Raw genomic sequence first — 21,363 nt, forward strand, 5'->3', positions numbered from 1 at the left:
ACCCGCCTTCCTAGGGGACAGTGCCCTTAACGGCAGGGCACGAGTTCCTATATCCAGACCAAACCCTCCAACTACAGGACCCTTTTTCTTAATAAATTTTATTTTGGTATTGTAAAAAGAAAAATCAGGACCAAAAAAGGCAACTTAAAAAGTTCAAATATATACTCCTTATATAATAGAGGCTTATAATTTCCGGGACCTCTCTGGAGAAGGGAGGCCCAAAGGGCAAAGGGGAAGGCAACAAAACCATCACACAACTCAGTCACTCAATCAGAAGAGATGTTGGTAAGAGATCAGTAGGGCATGAAGAAAGGGAAAGAAGAGTGATAGTTTTGCCACCCAAAACTCAGTCCATCTTGAGGTTAACATAGATATAACGGATGAACTTTAGGGAAGAAAAAAAGGAGATGGTGCCCAGCATGAGGAAGAAGACATATCCAGTGAGTAAGGAGTAGCCAAAGAACTCTACTGTCTGTACCACCCCTGACATGTTGGAGCGCCGGGCATAGTAGAAAACTGAGTAGAAGAAGATGAAGAGGCCAGTGGAGCCAACACTCAGCACAGATCGCCACCACCAACGGTAATCCTCCCCAGACAACTGGAAGTAGGTGAGTGCGATGGAGATGCAAGCCCCCACGCTCAGCAGGATGGCGAAGACGAAGAAGAGGATGCCGTACAAAGTGTACTGCTCCCGACCCCAGACTGTGGCAAAGATGTAGTACAGCTCCACAGAGATGGCACTGTGAAGAGAAGAGACGATACACAGCATTAAAGGGCTGTGCACTGCCAGCACAGTGGCCAGGCCAAACTCCAGCCACCACCCCTCCACGTTACTGGGCCACTGTGGAAAGTGGGCCCTCTCTACTCCCTGCACTGGAGTTCCTGGCTTGATGGGGATTCTTCCACCTATGATTAGCTGCTCTCATTTCAAGAACATCTTCTTTGGTAGGTTGAGAGCAGGGATCTTGTCTGGTCTATTTTCCACTGTATTTGTCTGGCACTAAAAGGTACTCGACAAATTGGATGAGTAATCAAATGGGTTTTAAGCCCCACGTGGTGTCGCCAAAGTCAGAAACTAGGAAGACAGTGAAAGGAGCAATGTCTCTGGAGAGCTTCACAAGTGAGACACCCTCATATTTGAACTGATTCAAGCTCAGTCCTGGTTGGAGAAAGGAGGAACCATTTAGTGATCTCTTAATGGTACAGCTGAACCAGGGATTATCAGCGACAATGGGTTACGGTACAGGGTGAGTACGGAAGGGGAAAGTTAAGGTCAGGATCCTGAGAGTGATGGCCATGGAATAAAGGGAGGATACCTGAAAGGCAGGAAGCCTCCAACAGTCATGTGGACGAGAGAAGACTTGTACCAGGGCTGGGGTGGGATTTCCCGAGCTATGTTCTTGGTGCGACAAGGTGCATCAAAGGGGCTAGCGTTGTTCTTCCCGAAGATACCTCCAATGACAGTGAGGGGAAAGCCCACCAGCAGCCAAACCGTCAGAAGCAGCAGGATGGTGGTGGCTGGCAGAGCCTGTGTTGAACCATTGGCCCAATGCACGGAGTTCACCACACTCCACGTCAGGAAGAAAGGCACTGCAGGGATGGGCCCCAGAGGGAGAGTTAGCACTAGGAGCTACATCCCTGGGAGCACCCAATCAGACTGGACCTAAAGGGGTGAGGAGTGAAACATCCCGCTCCCAGGCTGACTCCACCCTTTCATGTCTTGTTGTTCTTTGTTCCTTAGCTTACCAACACTCCCTCCCCTACCCATTATCATTAAGGATCTAGGCAAGCCCGTTACATTATGATCTAAGAGTGACACAAATCCACCTGCCTCCAAGGGCCTGTCCTGCTGTGGCACTGGTGATTCCTAGTATGAGACATTCCTTTGAATTAAGGCTCTGTTTTCAGAAAGCCCTGGTTCAAATGTAAATGTGGTAGAACAGAAATCAGATACTTAACAGTTGGAAACACAAGAGGTTCAGAATGCAAACTACTACTGCCTTTGAAAGGACAAGCTGGCTTGAAAGGCTAGAGTGGGGAGGCCCACTTTCAAAATTAAAAAAGCTTGGGGGGCTTCCCTGGTGGCGCAGTGGTTGAGAGTCCGCCTGCCAACGCAGGGGACACGGGTTCGTGCCCCGGTCCGGGAGGATCCCACATGCCGCGGAGCAGCTGGGCCTGTGAGCCATGGCCGCTGAGCCTGCGCGTCCGGAGCCTGTGCTCCGCAACGGGAGAGGCCACAGCAGTGAGAGGCCCGCGTACCGCAAAAAAAAAAACAAAAAACTTGGGGATGGACTTCCCTGGTGGTCCAGTGGTTAAGACACCGCGCCTCCAATGCAGGGGGCGCAGGTTCGATCCCTGATCAGGGAAGTGGGATCCCACATGCCGTGCAGCGTGGCCAAAAAAAAAAACTTGGGGGGAAAGAAAGGGAGTCTCAAAAGATAAATTCAAGAGTGTTATTTCAGTGTAATGGTTGAGAATACAGGCTCTAGAGTTTGACTGCCTAGGTCTGAAACCTGATTCTCTGCTTTTTAGGAGTACAATCTCAGGCAAGTTACCTAACCAGCCTGAAGTTCAATTTCCTCATCTGTAAAATGGGGACAATATTACCTACTTCATGAAGTCAGTGTGAGAATTAAATGAGATGAAGGCATGTCAAGTGCTTATCACGTTGCCTAAAACATTTCAAGGGCTTAATATTTAACTATGCAAAAAAAAAAAGAAATGCACTTTTTGTCTTTTGAATGGTTTCCTTAGTGTTTCTTTTACCTATTTTCAGTCCCTTGAAAGCCCTACTCTGACTCTATCTCAGGTTCCATGATGTGTTCTAAGTTCCTAAACTGGCCCACCACGGAAAGGGCAGTCCTCACCAGAGAAGAGACTGGTGGTGAGAATGATGTTCCACACCCAACGCTCGCCTCCAATCTGCCGGTAGAAGTGGCTGGACACATAGCCAGAGATGCAGCAAGTCAGGGCATACAACAAGATGGCTGCTGAGTTAATAGCCCCGTGACGGTGCACATTGAACATGCCCAGCAGCGCCATGACAATAATGCCTGCAGCATGGTAGTGGAAAGCCTGTGTTAGGTCTCACCTATCCCTCTTCTGGCAATTTCATAGAAATCAGCCAGCCCCCTTTCTCCCAGACCCAGGGCTTCCATCAAAACAATATCCCCCAGTTCTGTTGTCCAGAAAACCCACAACAGAATATACACATCCTTGCTAGAGCCATTCCACCCCTTAGGTCTGCCCCTCACCTTGGACAGAAGAGAAGATCTGTAGATCTTTTTCTGAACAAACTACCTACTTAGTTCTACCCCTTGAGAGAAATCCCTAATTAATTTTTATCACCTTACCAGTGCCAAGGGCCAGGAACTGGGCACCCACACCAAGCACAGCACAGAGCAGACCACGGTATGGAGGGAAGCGGAAGACATCTGTATGGATAATTTTCCAGCCATTGTCACCTTGGTCAAAGTCATCACCAGAACCTCCAGAGGTTGTCTCTTCATCCAAGTTGTACCGAGCCAGGTCATTTCGAAGCACACGCATGAGAATGACAGCCACAAAACCCACCAGTAAAAACACAAGCACCATGGAATTAATGATGGACAACCAATGGATTTCCAGTGTTCGGGGAAAGAAACCACCATCGTCACCACGGCGCCTGTCACTCCGACGCTCGACTGAAGTCTCAGACCAGCGCACACTGTAGGTGTGGGTGAGGCCTAGGAACTCATCCGGTCGTAACCCATCTAAACTGTGGGGCTTGACGTCCCGCACTGAGACATTGGCAAATATAATTCGATCTCCGTGGAATTCTAGGTGGAAGTCCAAATGGGTCCAGAGTCCTATCTTGTGGCTGTGAGGCAGGAAGCCACTCTCCTCCATGTAGCCCACAAAGCCACGGATTGGCAAGTCGTCCACCACAAATTCAAAGTAGTATAGTTCCTCAATGGCCTGGCGCAGCTGTTCCACCTAAAAAGAGCAAGTTAGGAGTCAGACAAGGCCTCCCCAGGCATTGTATTAGAGCAGGGTTTCAACTTCAGCACTAATGATATGTTTTTTTTTTTAATTAATTATTTTATTTATTTATTTTTGGCTGCACTGGGTCTTCGTTGCTGTGCGCAGCCTTTCTCTAGTTGCGGAGAGCAGGGGCTACTCTTCGTTGTGGTGCGTGGGCTTCTCATTGCGGTGGCTTCTCTTGTGGAGCATGGGCTCTAGGTGCACGGGCTTCAGTAGTTGTGGCCCGTGGGCTCAGTAGTTGTGGCACACGGGCTTAGTTGCTCTGCGGCTTGTGGGATCTTCCTGGACCAGGGCTCAAACCCGTATCCCCTGCATTGGCAGGCGGATTCTCAACCATGCGCCACCAGGGCAGCCCCACTAATGACATTTTGAGCTGGAAAATGCTTTGTTGTAGGGGGCTGCCCTATGAATTGTAAGATGCTCCGTCCCTGGCTGCTTCTCACTAGATGTCAGCAGCGTTCCCCAGTAGTGACAATCAAAAATATCTTCAGAGGACATCCCTGGTGGCACAGTGGTTAAGAATCCGCCTGCCAATGCAGGGGACATGGGTTTGAGCCCTGGTCTGGGAAGATCCCACATGCCGCGGAGCAACTAAGCCCGTGTGCCACAACTACTGAAGCCCGCGCGCCTAGAGCCCATGCTCCGCAACAAGAGAAGCCACCGCAATGAGAGGCCCGTGCACTGCAACGAAGACCCAACACAGCCAAACATAAATAAATTAGTTAATTAAAAATAAAAAGTCTTTAGACATTGCCAGATGTCTCTTGAGAGACAAAAGCCCCCTGTTGAGAACCACTGGGTAGACCCTAGTATTATGTTGGGATTCTCTGAAATGAGCAAGTATGACTCGACAGGATGAAGGCCTAGGAGGAGAGGGAGGTGTAGGAAGGTCTGCAGTAGACTAAGGAAAAGTGCCCTAAGATAGGAATTGCTGAAGAAAAAAGCATGATAGGGAAAATTAGGCAGCATGTAAAGGAGCCAATTAAAAAAGCCAAGAGGTAGGGATGGCAAAAAATGACTACATAGGTGTGATAGTTGGGACCTTATTACCTACAGAGAAGCTTCGAGTCAGGAGCCCTGGGCTCTAATGTCAACTCTGCAATCCACTATCCATGTAGTCTTGAAGAAGTTACTTCTGAACAAGTATGTTTCTTCATCAACCAAATGCAAATGATAAATACTACCCTCCCTGCCTGCCACATGAGGTTGTAGTTAGAATCAAATCAGATCATTTCCATAAAGGTGCTTTGAAAACCATAAACCTAAGACACTATTATTAGGCCCTGGGAGGGAGGGCTAAGTTCTAGTCAGTGTGGAGAGGCTGACCTGTGCGGAACTGAGCTGCATGTGGCACAGAATTCTCTTCTCCACATTCTCCCGAAAGCGGATCTCGTACAAAGACTCAGCCATCCGGTCCCCATCCAGCACTTCACCCAGGCTAAGGCTTTTGTGGCGTATCTTCTCAGGACAGCAGACTGGAAGCTGATAGTAGTGGTAAGTCTCCTGAGGGTTATGGTAAGGTCCCACTTTGTTGACATAGAGAATGACGGGGTCGCCGGCCTTGTAGTGTGTCACACCTTCCACCCCTGGATCTCGACCTGTGCCCAGCAACAGCAGCAGCAGGAGTGGCAACCACCGGCAGCTCCAACTTCCAGGGTGGCCTAGGACTGTCATCCTTAAGGCAGCGGAACCTGTTTGGGGTAGTCCTGCAGTTATGGGAACCAGGGATCGAATGACTCCCCAGGTCAGGTTCTTTGAACTGAAGCCAATGGCTCCAATTCCTCCCCTTGGCCTTTCCGACCCTCCCTCAGGAGGCCACTTCCCCACCGCCACACCACACCATGTCCCTCTAGCTCGAACACTGGCCTCCACCTCTGCTATGTAGTCCTCCCAACCTGGGGTCCCCCCCTCCGGCAGCCCGCCTGCCCGGGACCTCCCCGCGCGCCCCAGCCCGTTTCCATGGCAACGCCACGCGGCCCCGCACGTCCGGCACCTTCCCGCCGCAGCCCCGGGGTGCTCTCCGCGCGGGAAGGGCTGGCCGAGGCGGCGCCAGCGGCCTCTGCTGCCCTGCAGCCGCCCTCGCGCTCCTGCCGGGGTCTCCCCCAGAGCGGCGCGCTAGCAGGGGGCCTGGAGAGGACTTGACAACCGACCTCCACGGGGCTGGCCGCTGCGGTGCCTGATCGCAGCGGCTGCGGCCGCACCGCAAAATATCGCGCCCGGCTCACTTCAGTGCTTCCTTGGGGAACCTTTCTACGGCTGGAGGCCCGGCCCAGCTCTGGAGACCCCGCGAGTCTCGGGCTAGCCCGTCGCCCGGCAAGGAGCGGGGTGGGGGGCCCTCCCGGCGGCCTGAGGGCAGCTCAGGACACGTCAGTCTTCCCTCTTCCGCCTTCACCCGAGGGGACCTCAGCCCGGCGGAAAGCTCCTTTCCTGGAGCTTGGAGGGGGCCACTCCCCCCAGGCCGAGGCCGCTCCAAAGCTCCCAGGTTTCTCCAGTGGGGGTTGCGGTTGAGACCTGGCTACGAGGACACAAACGCCCTTTTTGGATAAGCGTTGCCGCGGGTCCGGCCGCCTATCCCTGGGAAGGTTTGGGTTGGGCGTCCAAGAGCAGTGCCCGCTGCTCGCGCCCAGTGACTGCCCGGGACGCGGAGCCCGGGCGGCGGCTGCTCCCACACCTAGCGGAGGCCGAAGCGCTTGCCGGCTGAACCAATGGGACTCGCCACCGACTGCTGAGGCCGAGCCCCGAGAGGTGGCTCAAGGTCCTCAACCCGGGCGGGGGTGAGGCTTTGGGCGTCGCTGTCGTACGACAGCAGAGGACACAGCCCATACGAGCGTCCTAGAATCGGATCTCACCTCACTGCTGCTCTGCCATCCGTCCTGAATGGCCTCTCGCCAAAAACCAAATGCCGTAAATAAAAATATCTTACCGAGACTGTACTGGAGGCCTCCCTGACCGTATAGCGACCGTCCCGTGTCCGACGATAGGCAAGCCTGGGCCAGGTTTGGTGCAGAGGCACGCAAAGAGATCGGGTAGTTGCTCTTTTACCCCGTGAACTGGGCCGCCTGACGCTTGTTGTTAATTGCAGGTAAAGAACCTTGACATGCTTGCTTCGGTCTCTATGTTTTTATTCTTTATTTATCTCTGTATATGTGTTTGAGCATCTCTTAATTTTGTATTGCAGATTATTCTGGAAAAGTTTATCCTGTCAAGGGATCTGCCATTAGGGAAATTCCTCTGGAGATCAGACCCAGGGGCCATGACTTCGTTTTGGCCACCTGGGAACAACTTAAGGTTTCCTTTCCTCGCGTAAAGAAAGTGGAAAATCTCAAGCGGTTTCTGGCTTGAAAAGCCCTTCATTTACTCACTTCTGCCCTCTCTGACCCAGCCCTCCTCCCCGCAGGAGGATCCAGGAAGTAGGGGGTTGAGTTTTTTAGACAATCAATTAATTTTGTAATTAGAAAAGTAATTTAGAGTGGCTTTTTTAAGTGATAACCCCCTGGTCTCTAAACCTGGGCCTCCTTCACAATTAACAGCCGCCCCCATAAGATCAGTGCCACCAAGCCTCCTCTGCTTTTCTCTCGAATTATCTTCCAAATTGCCCTTCATGCTGCCTTGGTTCAGGCCCCATCCCCTCACCTAAATTATCATGACAGCCACCTTGCTAGTCTCTTGGTCATCTCTCCCCTTGGATCCATTTTCCATACTGCTGCTGCAAGGATTTTTTCTTTCTTTAGTCTTAAAGATGTCCTATTTCCTGCAACAGTGGTTCTTTTCTTAAAAAAAATTTTTTTTTAATATTTTATTTATTTATCTATTTATTTTTGGCTGAGTTGGGTCTTTTGTTGCTGTGCGCTGGCCCTCTCCAGTTGTGGCGAGCGGGGGCCACTCTTTGTTGTGGTGCGTGGGCTTCTCATTGTGGCGGCTTCCTTTGGTGCGGAGCATAGGCTCCAGGTGCGCGGGCTTCAGTAGTTGTGGCACGTGGGCTCTACAGCGCAGGCTCAGCAGCTGTGGCGCACAGGCTTAGTTGCTCTGAGGCATGTGGGATCTTCCCAGAGCAGGGCTCGAACCTGTATCCCCTGCATTGGCAGGCGGATTCTTAACCACTGCGCCACCAGGGAAGCCCTAAAAAAATTTTTAAAGGTAACTTTCCATTTACAGTTATTACAAAATATTGGCTATATTTCCCGTGTTGTGCAATACATCCTTGAGCCCACCTTACTCCCAATAGTTTGTACTCCCACTCCTCCACCCCTATATTGCCCCCTCGCCCTTCTCACTGGTAACCACTAGTTTGTTCCCTGTATCTGTGAGTCTGTTTCTTTTCATTAAATTCACTAGTTTGCAACAGTGGTTCTCAAATCTTGGTGTGCATCAGATTCAGCTGGAAACTGATTAAAAACATAGATACCGGGACTTCCCTGGTGCCACAGTGGTTAAGAATCTGCCTGCCAATGCAGGGGACGTGAGTTCGAGCCCTGGTCCAGGAAGATCCCACATGCCACGGAGCAACTAAGCCCGTGCGCCACAACTACTGAGCCCGCGTGCCTAGAGCCTATGCTCTGCAACAAGAGAAGCCACCGCAGTGAGAAGCCCACACACCGCAAGAAAGAGTAGCCCCCACTCGCCGCAACTACAGAAAGCCAGCACACAGCAACAAAGACCCAGCGCAGCCAAAAATAAAAATAAATAAATTTATAAAAAATAACATAGATACCTGAGTTCCACCAAATCCGGATCTTGGGGAAGGAGGTGACTGGGCATCAGTATTTTTTTAACAAGCTCTGACTTTGATGCACAGCAAAATTTAACCATGAGTACATAGGACAGAGTCAAAAAAAGCTTGGCATATTAGGCCTCTCAGACCTGCATTTAAATTACTTCTCCAGGTACATTCCCCTCTGGAACCCTATCCTGTATATTTAAATTGAAATCTTGAGTGTCATATTTTCTCAAGCTTGCAAGCTTCATATATGGTTCCTTCTGCCTAAACTGTTCAATCTACCATTCCCTACTTAACCTGCCTGGAGACTTCTTTTGAACAGTGCAAATGCCACCTTCTCTATAAAGCCTTCCCTTAACATTTCCTTACAGGCTTTGTTTATAGAACTTTATCTCACCGTACTGTTATTTTAACTTCTTACGTGTCTGTCTCCCTTGCTAATTGCTAACTCCTCACAGGAGGATTATAATTTATCCATCTTGGTATCCTCAGAGCCTAGCAGTGCTTTTGTATACAGTAGGCAGCTTAATACACATTCCTTGAATGAACTGGTTTATCTGCTGTACGTGATGAGAACAGAGGTGCCACCAAGCTGCCTATCCAGGGCAGCAGAAGATAGGCGGGGCTGGGTGGGCCTCCTTACCACTGTGTGCCCTGGACAGTTGTTCATCTTGATAGACTGAGGATGTAGATCTGGCTTCCAACAGGACTTTGGAACCACCCTGCCAGCAGGATCAGCCTGTCAATAAATAGGAATTTACCAGTAGCCTATGGCATAATGTTGGAGTTTCTGTTTCGTTTTGGAGGATGGAAGATAACTCTGATTCTTCCTTTGTTATTTCCTCTGTGTGCCACCCCCTCCCCCCATCTTAAATCCAGTTATATAACCCCTCTGACACAACCTCTTGTCCTCTGTCTTTCCCACCAAACTTGTTCCATTTCACTGAGACCTGCAACCCCTCCCCCTGTCCTTTGGCCTTTTTCTAGCTTGTCTTCCTAACCCAAGCAGCTTAGATTCTGCATTCCATCATTTTAGCCACATTCTTGCCTGTGTTCTTGATGCCTCTCCCATTCTTTCATGGCAGCTGCTAAGTGAAACCTTAATCTTGGGTCAATATGTCTGTTAATATTCAAGCACCTATATCCAGAATGCTAAAATAATCTTAACACTATGATATGTTAAGATTGTGTGTCCATAAGTTGTGTTTTCCAATCTCATTTGGGCCCTCAGTGCTGCCCGATAATGCTCATTTTCCAAATCAGCTCTCTCCCATTCTCCACAAGCCTTTCTTCTCAAGTCTTTGACTTCATATCCCTTCTCTCATCAGCTGACCTCCCTTACAGCCTAGTGGGAGATGCAAGCAAGAAAAACAGACACCATGTTAGAGAAAGTATTGGAGCTGTGGGAGCACCCAGGAGGGAGGACCATCTAATTTGGGCCTGAACAGTCAGTAAAGGCTTCCTTAAAACAGATCATCAGCTAAGTCCTGAAGGGAGAGTAGGAGTTTGCCAGAACAGAGGGAACAATGAAGGAAAAGCAATTGTTTGGCCGGAGCATTGCATGTATGTTACAAGAAAAAATCGGAGAGGTAAGCAGGGTCAAATTTGAAGCCACATAAAAGAATCTGGACTCGATCTTAAGGAGAATGGGGAGGCACTGAATTGTTATGGGAATAAAATCAGATTTACTCCCTGGACTTCAGGATGAACACACTGAGGGGAGGGGAGCAGAAGGCTTGCTGGAGTTAAGAAATGAGGGGTCTCGATGAGATTCTTAGGGAGGACAGAAAGGTCTGAGGAAATAAGGCCTATAATAGAACCCTCGGGGTGTGATTAAGGGGTGGATGGTGGGGGAGGCTCCAGTGGAACCTGAGAAATGGGTAGAGGGATGGAAGGAAAACTGTAGAGTTCAGGGTCGTGGAAGGCAAGATAAGAATGCATTTCAAGGGGACTTCCCCGGTGGTCTGGTGGGTAGAACTCCACGCTCCCAATGCAGGGGGCCAGGGTTCAGTCCCTGGTCGGGGAACTTAGAGCCCACATGCATGCCGCAACTAAAGATCCCACGTGCCGCAACTAAAGATCCCACGTGCCGCAACTAAGACCCAGTGCAGCCAAAATAAATATTTTAAAAAAAGAATGCATTTCAAGGTTAAGAGGAGTCTCCATCCCCACCTCATAAATCCGAGTGATCTTTGTAACCGTCTTTATGCATATAAAGGTATGGAAGTGATGGTTTGTGATTCTGGAGCCTAGGCCTCCATTGGTCATGCAGCTTGTCTTTTTTTCTCTTGAAATTCAGTGCAAACTGTGTGAGGGAACTTGGGCTACTCTACTGAATAATGAGATCATACGCAGAAACAAACCAGCCAGCTGAGATGATGCCACCAGCTGAATTACCCAACTGAGTCCAGCTCAACTTGTTCAAAAAAAAAAAAGATTGTTATTTTAAGCCACCACCACCACCCCCAAAAAAGAATACATTTTAAAGTTAGATTCCTTAGAACACGCTTCTACAATACCTTGCGATTCTCTGTGATATTCTGACACTCAGGTGTTTCTCATGCTGGATTATAAACGCTAGCAGAGGCTCTCTTCGCCTTATTGGTTATTTTCTCCCAGGACTCCGTACACTGCCTGGCACATAGCAGGTGCTCAATAAACATGATTGGTTGAAAGGACCAGATCCACGGAGCAAGTCTCACCAAATTATAAAGGTACCTCCAGCAATGAATATGTTCCAAACTGCATTTCCTTCTCAAGCCTTGTGGCCAGTGGTGGATAGAAGGTGGATTATGATGTGTGCGGAACACGGGACCTTGGGGAGTTCCGTAACCAAGAGGAGAAAGAAGTAACAACAGCCAGTGGAGACAAAAAGAACTGCTTTTCCCTTCTTCCCTCTCCAAGCTCCTAGTGGAGAGCTGAGCCCAGCATCCCAGACTTGTATGACTACATAGGCAAGCTTTGGGAGACTAACTTCACTTTGGTACCCTAGCCTTCAGCGGCTCAAGGTGTTGGCTTTCTGAGCAGACAGGAGGCTTTTAAGTAGCAAAGCTCCCTGCTCTCAGCAAGCCCAACACCATGGGGAAGGGAGACACCTTGGGAGCACCATCCACCTCGGCCTACCGCTCTGTCATGGAGGAATATGGTTACGAAGTGGGCAAAGTCATTGGCCGTGGCTCCTACGGGACGGTGTATGAGGCTTACTACACAAAGCAGAAAGTCATGGTGGCTGTCAAGATCATCTCAAAGAAGAAGGCCTCTGAGGACTATCTTAACAAGTTCTTGCCCCGTGAGATACAGGTTGGAAAGGGGCTAGAAGAGGGAGCTGGTACCAAGCTGCTTAAGGCTTCTCAAAAGGGGTATGGTTAGGAGGGGGTGGAGCCAGAAACCCCTATACCACAACTGAATGACTCACTAGGCAGCTAGGAAAATTACTTGATGTAAATTCAGCTTCTTTCCACCTCACCTCCAGACCCTCAAAAAGTAAAAAGTGCAAAGCATAGGGTTTGTCCACAGGCCACCAGCCCTCTGGGGTTTGATTCTGTTGCAAAGTTCTAGGAAAGTAGCAGTGGGAGAGTAGGAGAAGGCTGGGAGCGCAGCCAGGGTGCTCCCTGCCTGGGTTTGATGGGTCCCTCTCCTGGGGCCAGGTAATGAAGGTCCTGCGGCACAAGTATCTCATCAACTTCTATCAGGCCATCGAGACCACATCCCGAGTGTACGTTATTCTGGAGCTGGTTCAGGGTGGTGACGTCCTTGAGTGGATCCAGCACTATGGGGCCTGCTCTGAGCCCCTTGCTGGCAAGTGGTTCTCCCAGATGACCCTGGGCATCGCCTACCTGCACAGCAAGGGCATCGTGCACCGGTGAGGGCGCTGCCACCCAGACTGAGGCCTTTGGGCTCCCAAGGGGGTTTTATGCACGTCTTCCATGTTCTACCCTCTTTTTTCTTCCCTTGACCTCCCTCCTCAGTATCTAGGCCTATTCATCCACTTTATTTTAATCATCCGGTCAAGAACATTTGTTAAGTACCCACTGTGAGCAGAGCACTTTATGAAAAGTGATGGTGAGCTCCTAGTGATCCTCAGGTACCATCCTCTCTTCCCTCTGGGCTCTGCTCACAACTCCATGACTTTCCTTCCTCTCTGCCCTGTGTCCTCATAATGGCATCTCTCTCCCTCTTTGCCTTTCCTTATCTCTAGCCTCTGACCCCTGGCCCTTCAGCTCCCAGTCTAACACTAAGCCCTCTCCTGACCCCCAGCCTTTCTGCTGCTGGTAGGGACTTAAAGTTGGAGAACCTGTTGCTGGACAAGTGGAAGAACGTGAAGATATCGGACTTTGGCTTCGCCAAGATGGTGCCTTCTAGCCAGTCTGTGCGGAGTAGCCCTTCCTACCGCCAAGGGAACTGCTTTAGCCACCTCAGCCAGACCTACTGTGGCAGCTTTGCTTATGCCTGCCCGGAGGTCTTGCTAGGCCTGCCCTACAACCCTTTCCTGTCTGACATCTGGAGCATGGGCGTCATCCTCTACACGCTAGTAGTTGCCCGTCTGCCCTTCGATGACACCAATCTCAAGAAACTGCTGAGAGAGACTCAGAAGGAGGTCACTTTTCCACCTAACTATGCCATCTCCCAGGAGTGCAAGGTGCTGGCTCCCCCAGGAGGGCTGAGGCCTCAGGGGTGACCTGCAGAGAGGGAATACTCAACCTAGACCTCCCAACCCCAGGGAAGCCTCCCCCCGATACCAGGGCCATTCCACACCCTTGCCCTGCCCTAGAATAGTGGGGAGGGCTTAAAGGGCCAACCTCTGGGCTTGCACCTGGGATGTGAGTGATAAGCAGGTTTTAGTCTCTATCTCTTTAGGCCAGAAGGGGATTCTGCAAGGATTTCCCCCAAGGAACCCTTCCTTTCCTTCCCCTCAAGGTGTTGGCTTTCTGAGCAGACAGGAGGCTTTTAAGGGTAAAGTCAGGGCCGCACTCCCTTTCACCAGAGTGGTGTGATGGGCTATCCTGCTACTTTCTTAGGTCCAGCTGCTCATTGTGTGGCACAATGCGGGCCAGCTCAGCCAAGACCTCTCTCTCCCCTGCCCTAGAACCTGGTCCTCCAGACACTATGCCAAGCCACCAAGCGTGCCACCATCCTGGACATCATCAAGGATCCCTGGGTGCTCAAGTTCCAGCCTGAGCAACCCACCCATGAGATCAGGCTGCTTGAGGCCATGTGCCAGCCCCCCGGCACCAATCGTCACCAATCCTTGGAAATCAGTACCTGAAAACGGCGGAAGGAGGAGGGGGTTGAAAGAGGAGCAAAGCAGGAGGGTCTTGGGCTAAAAATCTTTCCCACCAAAAATAAATCTAATTCTGTTTTAGTTCCATCAGCTAGAGTCACAGTCTTCCCTCAGGGGAACCTTAGCAGCAAACACTGCTGAGGGTGAGAGGTGTTTCTGCCCAGAGCTTGTAACCAGTCATCGTGACACTGGTCAAGTCAACATTATAATTTACAGTGTAGCGCATATGTGGCTCATAGGGAAGTGGGTTGGGCGTGCTCAGAGGAACACCTGCTTTGGGGAAGCTTCATTATTCTGGCTGAGTACATGCTCAGTTTTGTCTATCTCTATGCACTCTAAATGTTCAAATAGTGGGGTAGAGGTTGCTCTACCCTGATTGCTCGGTTTGGTCACAGCTCTGCCTGTCTACAGTCCAAGGGGACGGCACTGTTCATTCTCTTAGACATGGGTATCAGGAGGTATGTAATATCTTGGTTCCTTCCTCCTCCAAATGCCACCTTACCCACTACTGAAACAATTCTGGTGAATCATGGTCCCTCATCATTGCTCCTACACGTTGAAGTGACAGTTCAAACCAAGCCTATGAACTATGCGTTCCGGAGAAAGGAAACCTATTGACCCCTTATCCCCGTACGTCTCCTTTCCTACCCTTGAAAGTGGGCTTTGTAAGGGGACAGCTGGTGAGTCACGGGGCTCTCTCGGCAGAGACACAACTGGGTGAAAGCAATGAGGGAAGGCTCAGGGACAGCTCCACACGGTTCTAGGATAAATAACAGATGGCAGTTTCCTCACCCTCAGCACCAGGCAGCTCTAGGACACACCAGCCTGAGAGATGGAACAGTATCTGCCTGGAACATAGTAGGCTGAGATAATGGAAGCTCCCATTTCTCCTATGCTCCAACTCCCCTTCATTACTCTCATTACTACTCATTTCTTGAAACAAAGCTCCAAGGACCAAGAGACGAGTTTCAGTTGTAGACAGGGCAGTATAAGCACTAGGGTTCCATCCGCCCAATTTTATTGCGAACGAGGGCACTGTAACTGCTATTAAAGGGAGCCCAGGGGTTCCTCCTGCACCAAGATCCTTCTTCAGGGTTGAGCCTCGGATGGGAGGGCGACAGACCCTTTTCTCAGGCAGGGTCACACTACCACTCTCAGCAGGACCTCCCAAAAAGGCCATGTTCCTTTAGCTTAGCACTTGGCACTTAAGGAAAAGAGAACAATGAAGGCAGCGTCAGGTAGACAAGCCCAGACTCATCAGGACACCCACTCAGCCAACTGCTTTAGTGCTTCTTCATCTTCATCCGTTTTGGGAGCTTTGGGGATAAGGATACCCAGAGAAAGAAAGAAGTGTTAAGGCCTCAGCAACTTCCAACCATCCCCTCCTATAACACTCAGAGCCTGCGGAACGCTCTCTCCCAGCAAAGAACCTAAGGGTATGGTCTTGCTTGCTGGGCTGCTGCTAATTCCCACAGCACCTTTGGGCAAATCAGAAGAAGCTGCCTCTTTCTCCGGGCATTTGCAGCCCTAAACCAGGGGACACAGTTTGCTGAGTGAAGCACAGGCCTGACTTCAGTCCTCATTCCCCTTCAGCCAGGTGCCCTTATGCAGTCAACAACCTGTGCAACTGTAGCAGCAACCCTCTCTGCCTAGATCCTTTCAGGCAGGATGGATGAGGAATAATTTTTCCCCATATCTATCCCACCCTCTCAAGTCCCTGAGATGACAGAACAGCCCTGGATACCTGGCCCTGCAGGAAGATGTGTAGACGGTACACTGGGCAGTGTGACTGGGGGTTCCTCCTCCTTGTCGCCCACATGTAACAACTCTCGGGCCAATTCCTCCTGCTCCAGCTCCTCTAGCTCCTCCAACAGTTCATCCTGGATATGGGATGACAGGATCGCTCAAGACAAAGGAAAATTCTACTTCCAGAAACATACCACTTTTGGAGTTTCCCCCAAACCTGTCCCACAGTTCTCTTAGGCATTCCTTCTGGCTGGTCCCATGCCTTCTCCAATATTCCTTGACCCCTCACTCCCAATCACCTCATCCACATCATCTCCAAATCCCACGGGTCGAGAAATGGCATCTGAGATCTGCTGGGCCACCTCCTGTTGTTCTGTGATGTCAGCCATCAGTTCATCCACCTTGTCAATGTCCCTGAGAACAAGATACACAGCCCAGAAATCAGGTGACAACCCTGACTTTTTCATCTCACATGAATGAAGACCCTCCTGCCTGTGGCTTCAGACTGACAAATCCATGGCTACTAGATAAAAGAGATCCCTGGAAAAGTGTAAAGAGGCAAATCTGGGCTAAGAAATGGCAAGAAGACGCACTGGGGAGGAATGGTTGCACTCTCTTCTTTGAAGGATCTTTAAAAATGAGGAAAATTGGGAATTCCCTGGCAGTCCAGTGGTTAGGACTGGGTGTTTTCACTGAGGAGGGCCCGGGGTTCAATCCCTGGTCCGGGAACTAAGATCCCACAAGCCTTGCAGTACAGCCAAAAAAACCACAAAAAAGAGGAAAATCATCTTTCCTCCCTAGAATGCCCCAGCCAGCAAAGAGATCACCTTGCAATAAGTAAGGAGGCTGATAGGGGTCTAGCCATCACAGGCAACTCTACTGTAAATTCACATCTGGAGAGGTTTTAAGATTCACAGTACAACATCAAGCTACTCTCCCCAGTGCCGGGGCCCCCTCCTCCCCTCCCCCCGTACCCACATGTCCTGGTAGGCCTTCTTCATGCCTTGGGCAGCAAGGTCCATGGTACGAAGCACTTCTGCATTGGTGGTGGCATTCTCAATGGCCTCACGCTGAAACTCCAGGGTGGATAATGTCCCGTCCGTTTGTGCCAGCTGCTGTTCCAACCTTTTCTTCCTCCGCAAAGCCTGTAGGGCGGCTGATCCAGCCCACACCCTGAACATCAGAGCCAGAAGCCCTTGCTTTCCCCCCCGCCCCCGGGCCCTCCCTGGTGGTGCCTGTCCCTCCCCCATTACCTCTCTTATTCTTCGTCCCATGCTTCTTGGCAGTTTGTAGCTCCTGTTCAATCTTCTGCTCCAGAAATTCCTGTTTCTTGATCAATATCTTCTCCGTCTCCTTCAGTTTCTGTATTGCCTCTTCAGGGGTTGGCCCCCTCTCCTTCTTCTCTGGAGTCCAATGGAGCAGCCCACATTGTGTAAAGGAAAAATATTAGTCACCGATTATTGAGTGCATAGTAGTGCTAGGCACTTGACCGTGTTATTGTTAATCCCCAAACAACTTTCTACGATGAATGTACTGTCTCTACGAATGTGAAAACAGGCATAAAGAGGTTAACATTTTGGTCTAAAATCACAATTACTATAGTAAGAGACTGCAAAGGAATTGAAATGTGACAGTATGATTTCCAAAGCCAATATTCTTTTGCTATTCCTAGTTACCTTTCAAGTCATTTCCAGTTGTTTTTTTTAATAGAATTTATTTTTTTTAGAGCAGTTTTGGGTTCACAGCAAACTGAGTGAGTGGAAGGTACAAAGACTTCCCATATACCACCTGCACTCACACATGCATAACCTCCTCATTACCGTGTTCCCCACCAGAGTTCAATCACTTTTTATAATTACTGTTCCACTTGCTATCCTAGGAGATACTCAAGGTCCTGATTCCACAGGATCAAACTGAATGAAGTAGGGAGGCTAGAGAAAAAAAAATCTGATCTCAATTTCTCCCTTCATCTTCTGCACTTCTAACAGACTTATTAAAAAAAAAAAAAATCTGAAGGCCCTAGCCTGCTTAATATCCTTCCATACTCTCCACTGCCTACAGGATAAAATCCAAAGAACTTTAAGACACACAGGGTCCTTCATGATCTGGCCCCCGTTTACCTCTCCATCCACACTTTCCTCTTCCTTCAGCGCGTGTGCGCGCCCACACACACACACTCACGGGGCAGCCAGAACTCCTTTTCCCTAAATATACCATACTTTTTCCTGCCTCTGTTTTGCACAGTTACCTCTTCCTGGAGAACTTCAACCCCCCCATCTGGCATACTTCTAGCCTTCTGGATCACCACCCGCCGTGCCTGCTTCTTCCGCGCACCCCTGGCTTTTAGGTAAATCTCCATCACAGAGTCGCCACACTACGCTGTAAATGCCAGATTTTGCTTGTTTAGGAAACTCTCCATCACGGAGTCGCCACACTACGCTGTAAATGCCAGACTTTGCTTGTCTTACCGCACCACAGAGGAGCTCACGAGAGGTACCTTTCTTGGGTCACCTCAGATTGCCTCTGGCCCAGCATAAAGGAAGCACCAGTGTTTTGGAAAGGACTGAATGCCGACAGGCAGCAACTTGTCCCCCAGGCCTTAACGGCGGGAGCCAGCGCAGCTGCCACGCTCACCACTCGCACCCCCTCCCGGGCCTCGAGCTCTTCGCTCCAAGGGAAGGAAGGAAGGCAGCTGGAGCCAGGCGCCCTGACAAGGCGGCGCCTCCTGGCCCGGGAAAAGGCCTTGCTGGACCACCAGCGTTTTCAGGACAGCGTCTCCCGGCTCTCCCCCCGCCCCCTGCGGCCAGCACCTCCCAGGGACCAGTCTCGGCCGGGCTCACCCCTCCCGAAGAGCCGGCCGAGCCCACTCATCGCGACCCTAGCCTCTCCCGCCTCCGCCCTACGGCGTCCCGTACGCTTCCGCCTTGCTCCCGGGAGGTGCTGGGCTCATCACTCCGAGACCAGCCTCGGCCAATCCCTCCTTGGGGCACCGCGGCGACATCATCAACAAGCGCCAGCGAGACCCCTATCACGTGCGACCCGACACACCAGCCCCAAACCCACGCGCTCCTCTTAAAGCGGCCGCTTCGTTTCCCACTATATAAAAAGGTCGCCTCACCCTCCCCAACCCAAAACAAAGTCTTTGCTTCCTGGAAGGAAATGTGCAGGGTAATGCACCCCACTACTTGGGGCCAGTGGAAGAGTTCTTCATGTCCTTGACAGAGCTCAGGAGAGGTGTGGGGATGGGGAGAGCATAAGGGAATCACAGTCTTGGGTTTGCCACAAGTTTATAAGGCAGAACCTGATGCAGTCTAATGCCTCACATACTGGTCTTGGCACCTCCGGATGGCCCACCCCGGGTCACACGCTAGAAAATTAGAAACAACACACACTGGGTAATATCTCTTCTGCCACACACAAATACACTTTAATCATTTACAAATGCACCTGAAAATGCCCTCCTGATTTCCTTTCAGTTCTATGCCTCAAATGAGGCTCATCCACAGGACTGGACCTCAGAGTCCAGCTTGTGCCTTTGCAAATGTCTCTAATCCTTGAGTTAGGGTCTGAAGGCTCATTCCATTCTGGACATGAATGCTGGTAACACCTAGAAAGAAAGAAGCCACAATTTCATCAGGCCTTCAGGGCTCCCTATTATGACTCTCACCTTTTTGGGGTGTCACCTGCATGCAAACTATCCATCCTGTACATATCTACCTAACCCCTTCCCTCTTAGGAGCCCTTTCTCCTCACTCCCCAAATGGCTATCCTTGCCATTCAGTCAGTACCCAGTTTGCTGACATCTACAATATTCCGCTTTTCATCATCAAAGAAGATCATCTGGGAGAAAGGAACTCCAGTCTTCTGATGCAACCTGTGCAAGACACGGCGAGGGTAACCACTCTGGCTTCTTAGCTCCTCCAGCCTCTCTGGTCTTCTGTCTCCCTGCTTCTCCCCTTATCTCAGCGTACCTCTTAAAGTGCGTGACCTTGCTGCCTGGGTAGATCTCCCGATGAACAAAGTATCTGACAAGGTCAAAGAGCTCCAGTAGCTGGTTGGCCCCTTCAACCTCACCTGTCCTGCAAAAAGGTGTAGTAGATGGGATCAGGAGAGTGGAGGGCCAAGGCTGCAAGTGAAATTATGTGTAACCAGGGGGAAATCAACTTGTTGTTCTTCCGGGATGGGTAGGCATCCTCCGCCCTGATTCAATTCCATATCCTTCCTGACACAGGTGGCACTGAGCCAATGTTTATTAAACAAAATGCACAGGAGAAGGTACAATTCGAAGAATATACAAATACCTGCAAGTTTGCACCGCCTAAATTTTTGCAGCCAAGGGGTTACACGGGAAGTCTCCTCATGCATGCACCTCTCAGCATTAGACCGACTCAGTCGCTCTTCTTACCGTGAAGCGGCCGCGACGGGCACCCCCAAGCCCTGCAATCTTTCCAGGACCTCAGGCACCTCTGGGTACAGTCGGACGGCCTGGCCCCGCCTATCTCGTACAGTTCCATCACTGGGGAGGGCGAGAGTGTGCTCAGCTCCCGCGGGGCCCCGCCTGGCCCCAGGCCTCCCCAGCCCCGCCTCACCTGCTTTTGTGGAACGGGGGGTCTACGTGCGTGTCCACCCAGAACGGCCACAGCGTGTAATCTGTGAGAGGAAGGAGGGGGAGGTCTCAGCCTGCGCAGGCGCAGGGCCTCGAGAGCATCAACTGAGGTTTGGAAAAAACTGTGCCCTACGAAACTCTTCCCAATCCAGCCCCTCACCTAGATCGAAGACTACGAGCTTCGGGAGCCGCGCCATGACCCGCGCCCGCAGGCTGCGCGCACGGAGGCGGGCCTTTCTGCCGCGGCTCCCAGGCCGCCCCGCGGGCCTTAGAGAAGCGGCGACTAGAGCGTCGCCAACCTGAGCTGGGAAGATCGGCCCCAAAACCTCACAAGAGCGCCTTCTGGTGGTGGTGGTGGGGAGGACCGCAGCAAAGTGCCAATGCCAAGTCTCTCCAAGGGATATTCTTCCCTTGCTTCTCCACCCCACCCGGTCTCGCCAGCTTCTACTGAGCTAGATGAGACACGGAAGGGAAACCCTTTCTTCTGGCACCCGTCTCTCATTTTATCTCACCAACTGAGCCCTAAAGTGATCCATCATAGCTTGTCACTCCACACTCATCCTTTCTCCACATCAGCCACTCCACCGTATACAGCCTAGAGCCCTCAGCAATATTCCAGCCATAAAAGAATGCAGTGTCCGCTAAGCTCTTGATGCCTTTCTTGAAACAGGCCCCAAATGTCCAGTAGAGTCACAATGGGGGAGAATTCACTCTCCTGGTTTCTACCACCCACGTCAGTAGTATGCTGACAGATATGTAACAACCAGTTTGGGGAGAAGGACTGATTTGTATTGTTTGTCAATTTCTGTAAATATTCCTACCATGGCCAATTTCAAGCTACCAACACGAAGTCACTTAATATGGGGCTAGGAAAGATGCCAACAATTAGCTTTGGAGCCGGGTAAGAGCTGGCTCCAGCACACCACTGAGTGTAGACTCTTAAGCATCTGAGAACCCCTCTAAGGGCACATTCTCTTACACTGTCCTACT

General features: G+C 50.7%; 4 protein-coding genes across 11 annotated transcripts; 1 reads left to right on the top strand and 3 right to left on the bottom strand.

Moving 5' to 3' along the window:
• Positions 1–79: 79 nt before the first annotated feature.
• On the bottom strand, positions 80–7,089 carry TM9SF1 (transmembrane 9 superfamily member 1). Of its 6 annotated transcripts, none has more exons than XM_033411666.2 (6): positions 6,947–7,089; positions 5,350–5,714; positions 3,354–3,975; positions 2,868–3,053; positions 1,317–1,590; positions 80–740 (listed from the first exon to the last, which is right to left on the bottom strand). In XM_033411666.2, the coding sequence occupies exons 2-6, from the start codon at positions 5,695–5,697 to the stop codon at positions 347–349; spliced, it is 1,824 nt and encodes a 607-aa protein (XP_033267557.1). In that variant the 5' UTR covers positions 5,698–5,714; positions 6,947–7,089; the 3' UTR covers positions 80–346. The 6 variants fall into 6 exon arrangements, with proteins under 6 accessions (XP_033267557.1, XP_049562080.1, XP_033267556.1 ...); XM_049706123.1 differs by lacking the exon at positions 6,947–7,089 and adding an exon at positions 6,370–6,869; XM_033411665.2 differs by lacking the exon at positions 6,947–7,089 and adding an exon at positions 6,174–6,313.
• Positions 7,090–9,381: 2,292 nt separating this feature from the next.
• CHMP4A (charged multivesicular body protein 4A) lies at positions 9,382–19,020 on the bottom strand. 2 transcript variants are annotated; one of them, XM_049706137.1, is made up of 6 exons: positions 18,608–19,020; positions 17,021–17,170; positions 16,746–16,923; positions 16,067–16,181; positions 15,766–15,901; positions 9,382–9,479 (listed from the first exon to the last, which is right to left on the bottom strand). In XM_049706137.1, exons 1-6 carry the CDS (start codon positions 18,636–18,638, stop codon positions 9,475–9,477), a joined length of 615 nt encoding a protein of 204 aa, XP_049562094.1. In that variant the 5' UTR covers positions 18,639–19,020; the 3' UTR covers positions 9,382–9,474. The 2 variants fall into 2 exon arrangements, with proteins under 2 accessions (XP_049562094.1, XP_004283183.1); XM_004283135.3 differs by lacking the exon at positions 9,382–9,479 and adding an exon at positions 14,988–15,337.
• TSSK4 (testis specific serine kinase 4) lies at positions 11,690–14,006 on the top strand. The gene is made up of 4 exons (XM_004283133.3): positions 11,690–12,040; positions 12,388–12,602; positions 12,980–13,379; positions 13,827–14,006. The coding sequence occupies exons 1-4, from the start codon at positions 11,819–11,821 to the stop codon at positions 14,004–14,006; spliced, it is 1,017 nt and encodes a 338-aa protein (XP_004283181.1). The 5' UTR covers positions 11,690–11,818.
• A 143-nt stretch (positions 19,021–19,163) lies between the features above and the next one.
• On the bottom strand, positions 19,164–21,312 carry MDP1 (magnesium dependent phosphatase 1). Of its 2 annotated transcripts, XM_004283131.4 has the most exons (6): positions 20,534–21,312; positions 20,357–20,417; positions 20,173–20,283; positions 19,739–19,846; positions 19,556–19,641; positions 19,164–19,374 (listed from the first exon to the last, which is right to left on the bottom strand). In XM_004283131.4, the coding sequence occupies exons 1-6, from the start codon at positions 20,568–20,570 to the stop codon at positions 19,283–19,285; spliced, it is 495 nt and encodes a 164-aa protein (XP_004283179.1). In that variant the 5' UTR covers positions 20,571–21,312; the 3' UTR covers positions 19,164–19,282. The 2 variants fall into 2 exon arrangements, with proteins under 2 accessions (XP_004283179.1, XP_033267571.1); XM_033411680.2 differs by lacking the exon at positions 20,173–20,283.
• Between the last annotated feature and the right edge of the window lie 51 nt (positions 21,313–21,363).

Source organism: Orcinus orca, chromosome 2 (genome assembly GCF_937001465.1).
Source record: "Orcinus orca chromosome 2, mOrcOrc1.1, whole genome shotgun sequence".
Classification (NCBI taxonomy): domain Eukaryota; kingdom Metazoa; phylum Chordata; class Mammalia; order Artiodactyla; family Delphinidae; genus Orcinus; species Orcinus orca.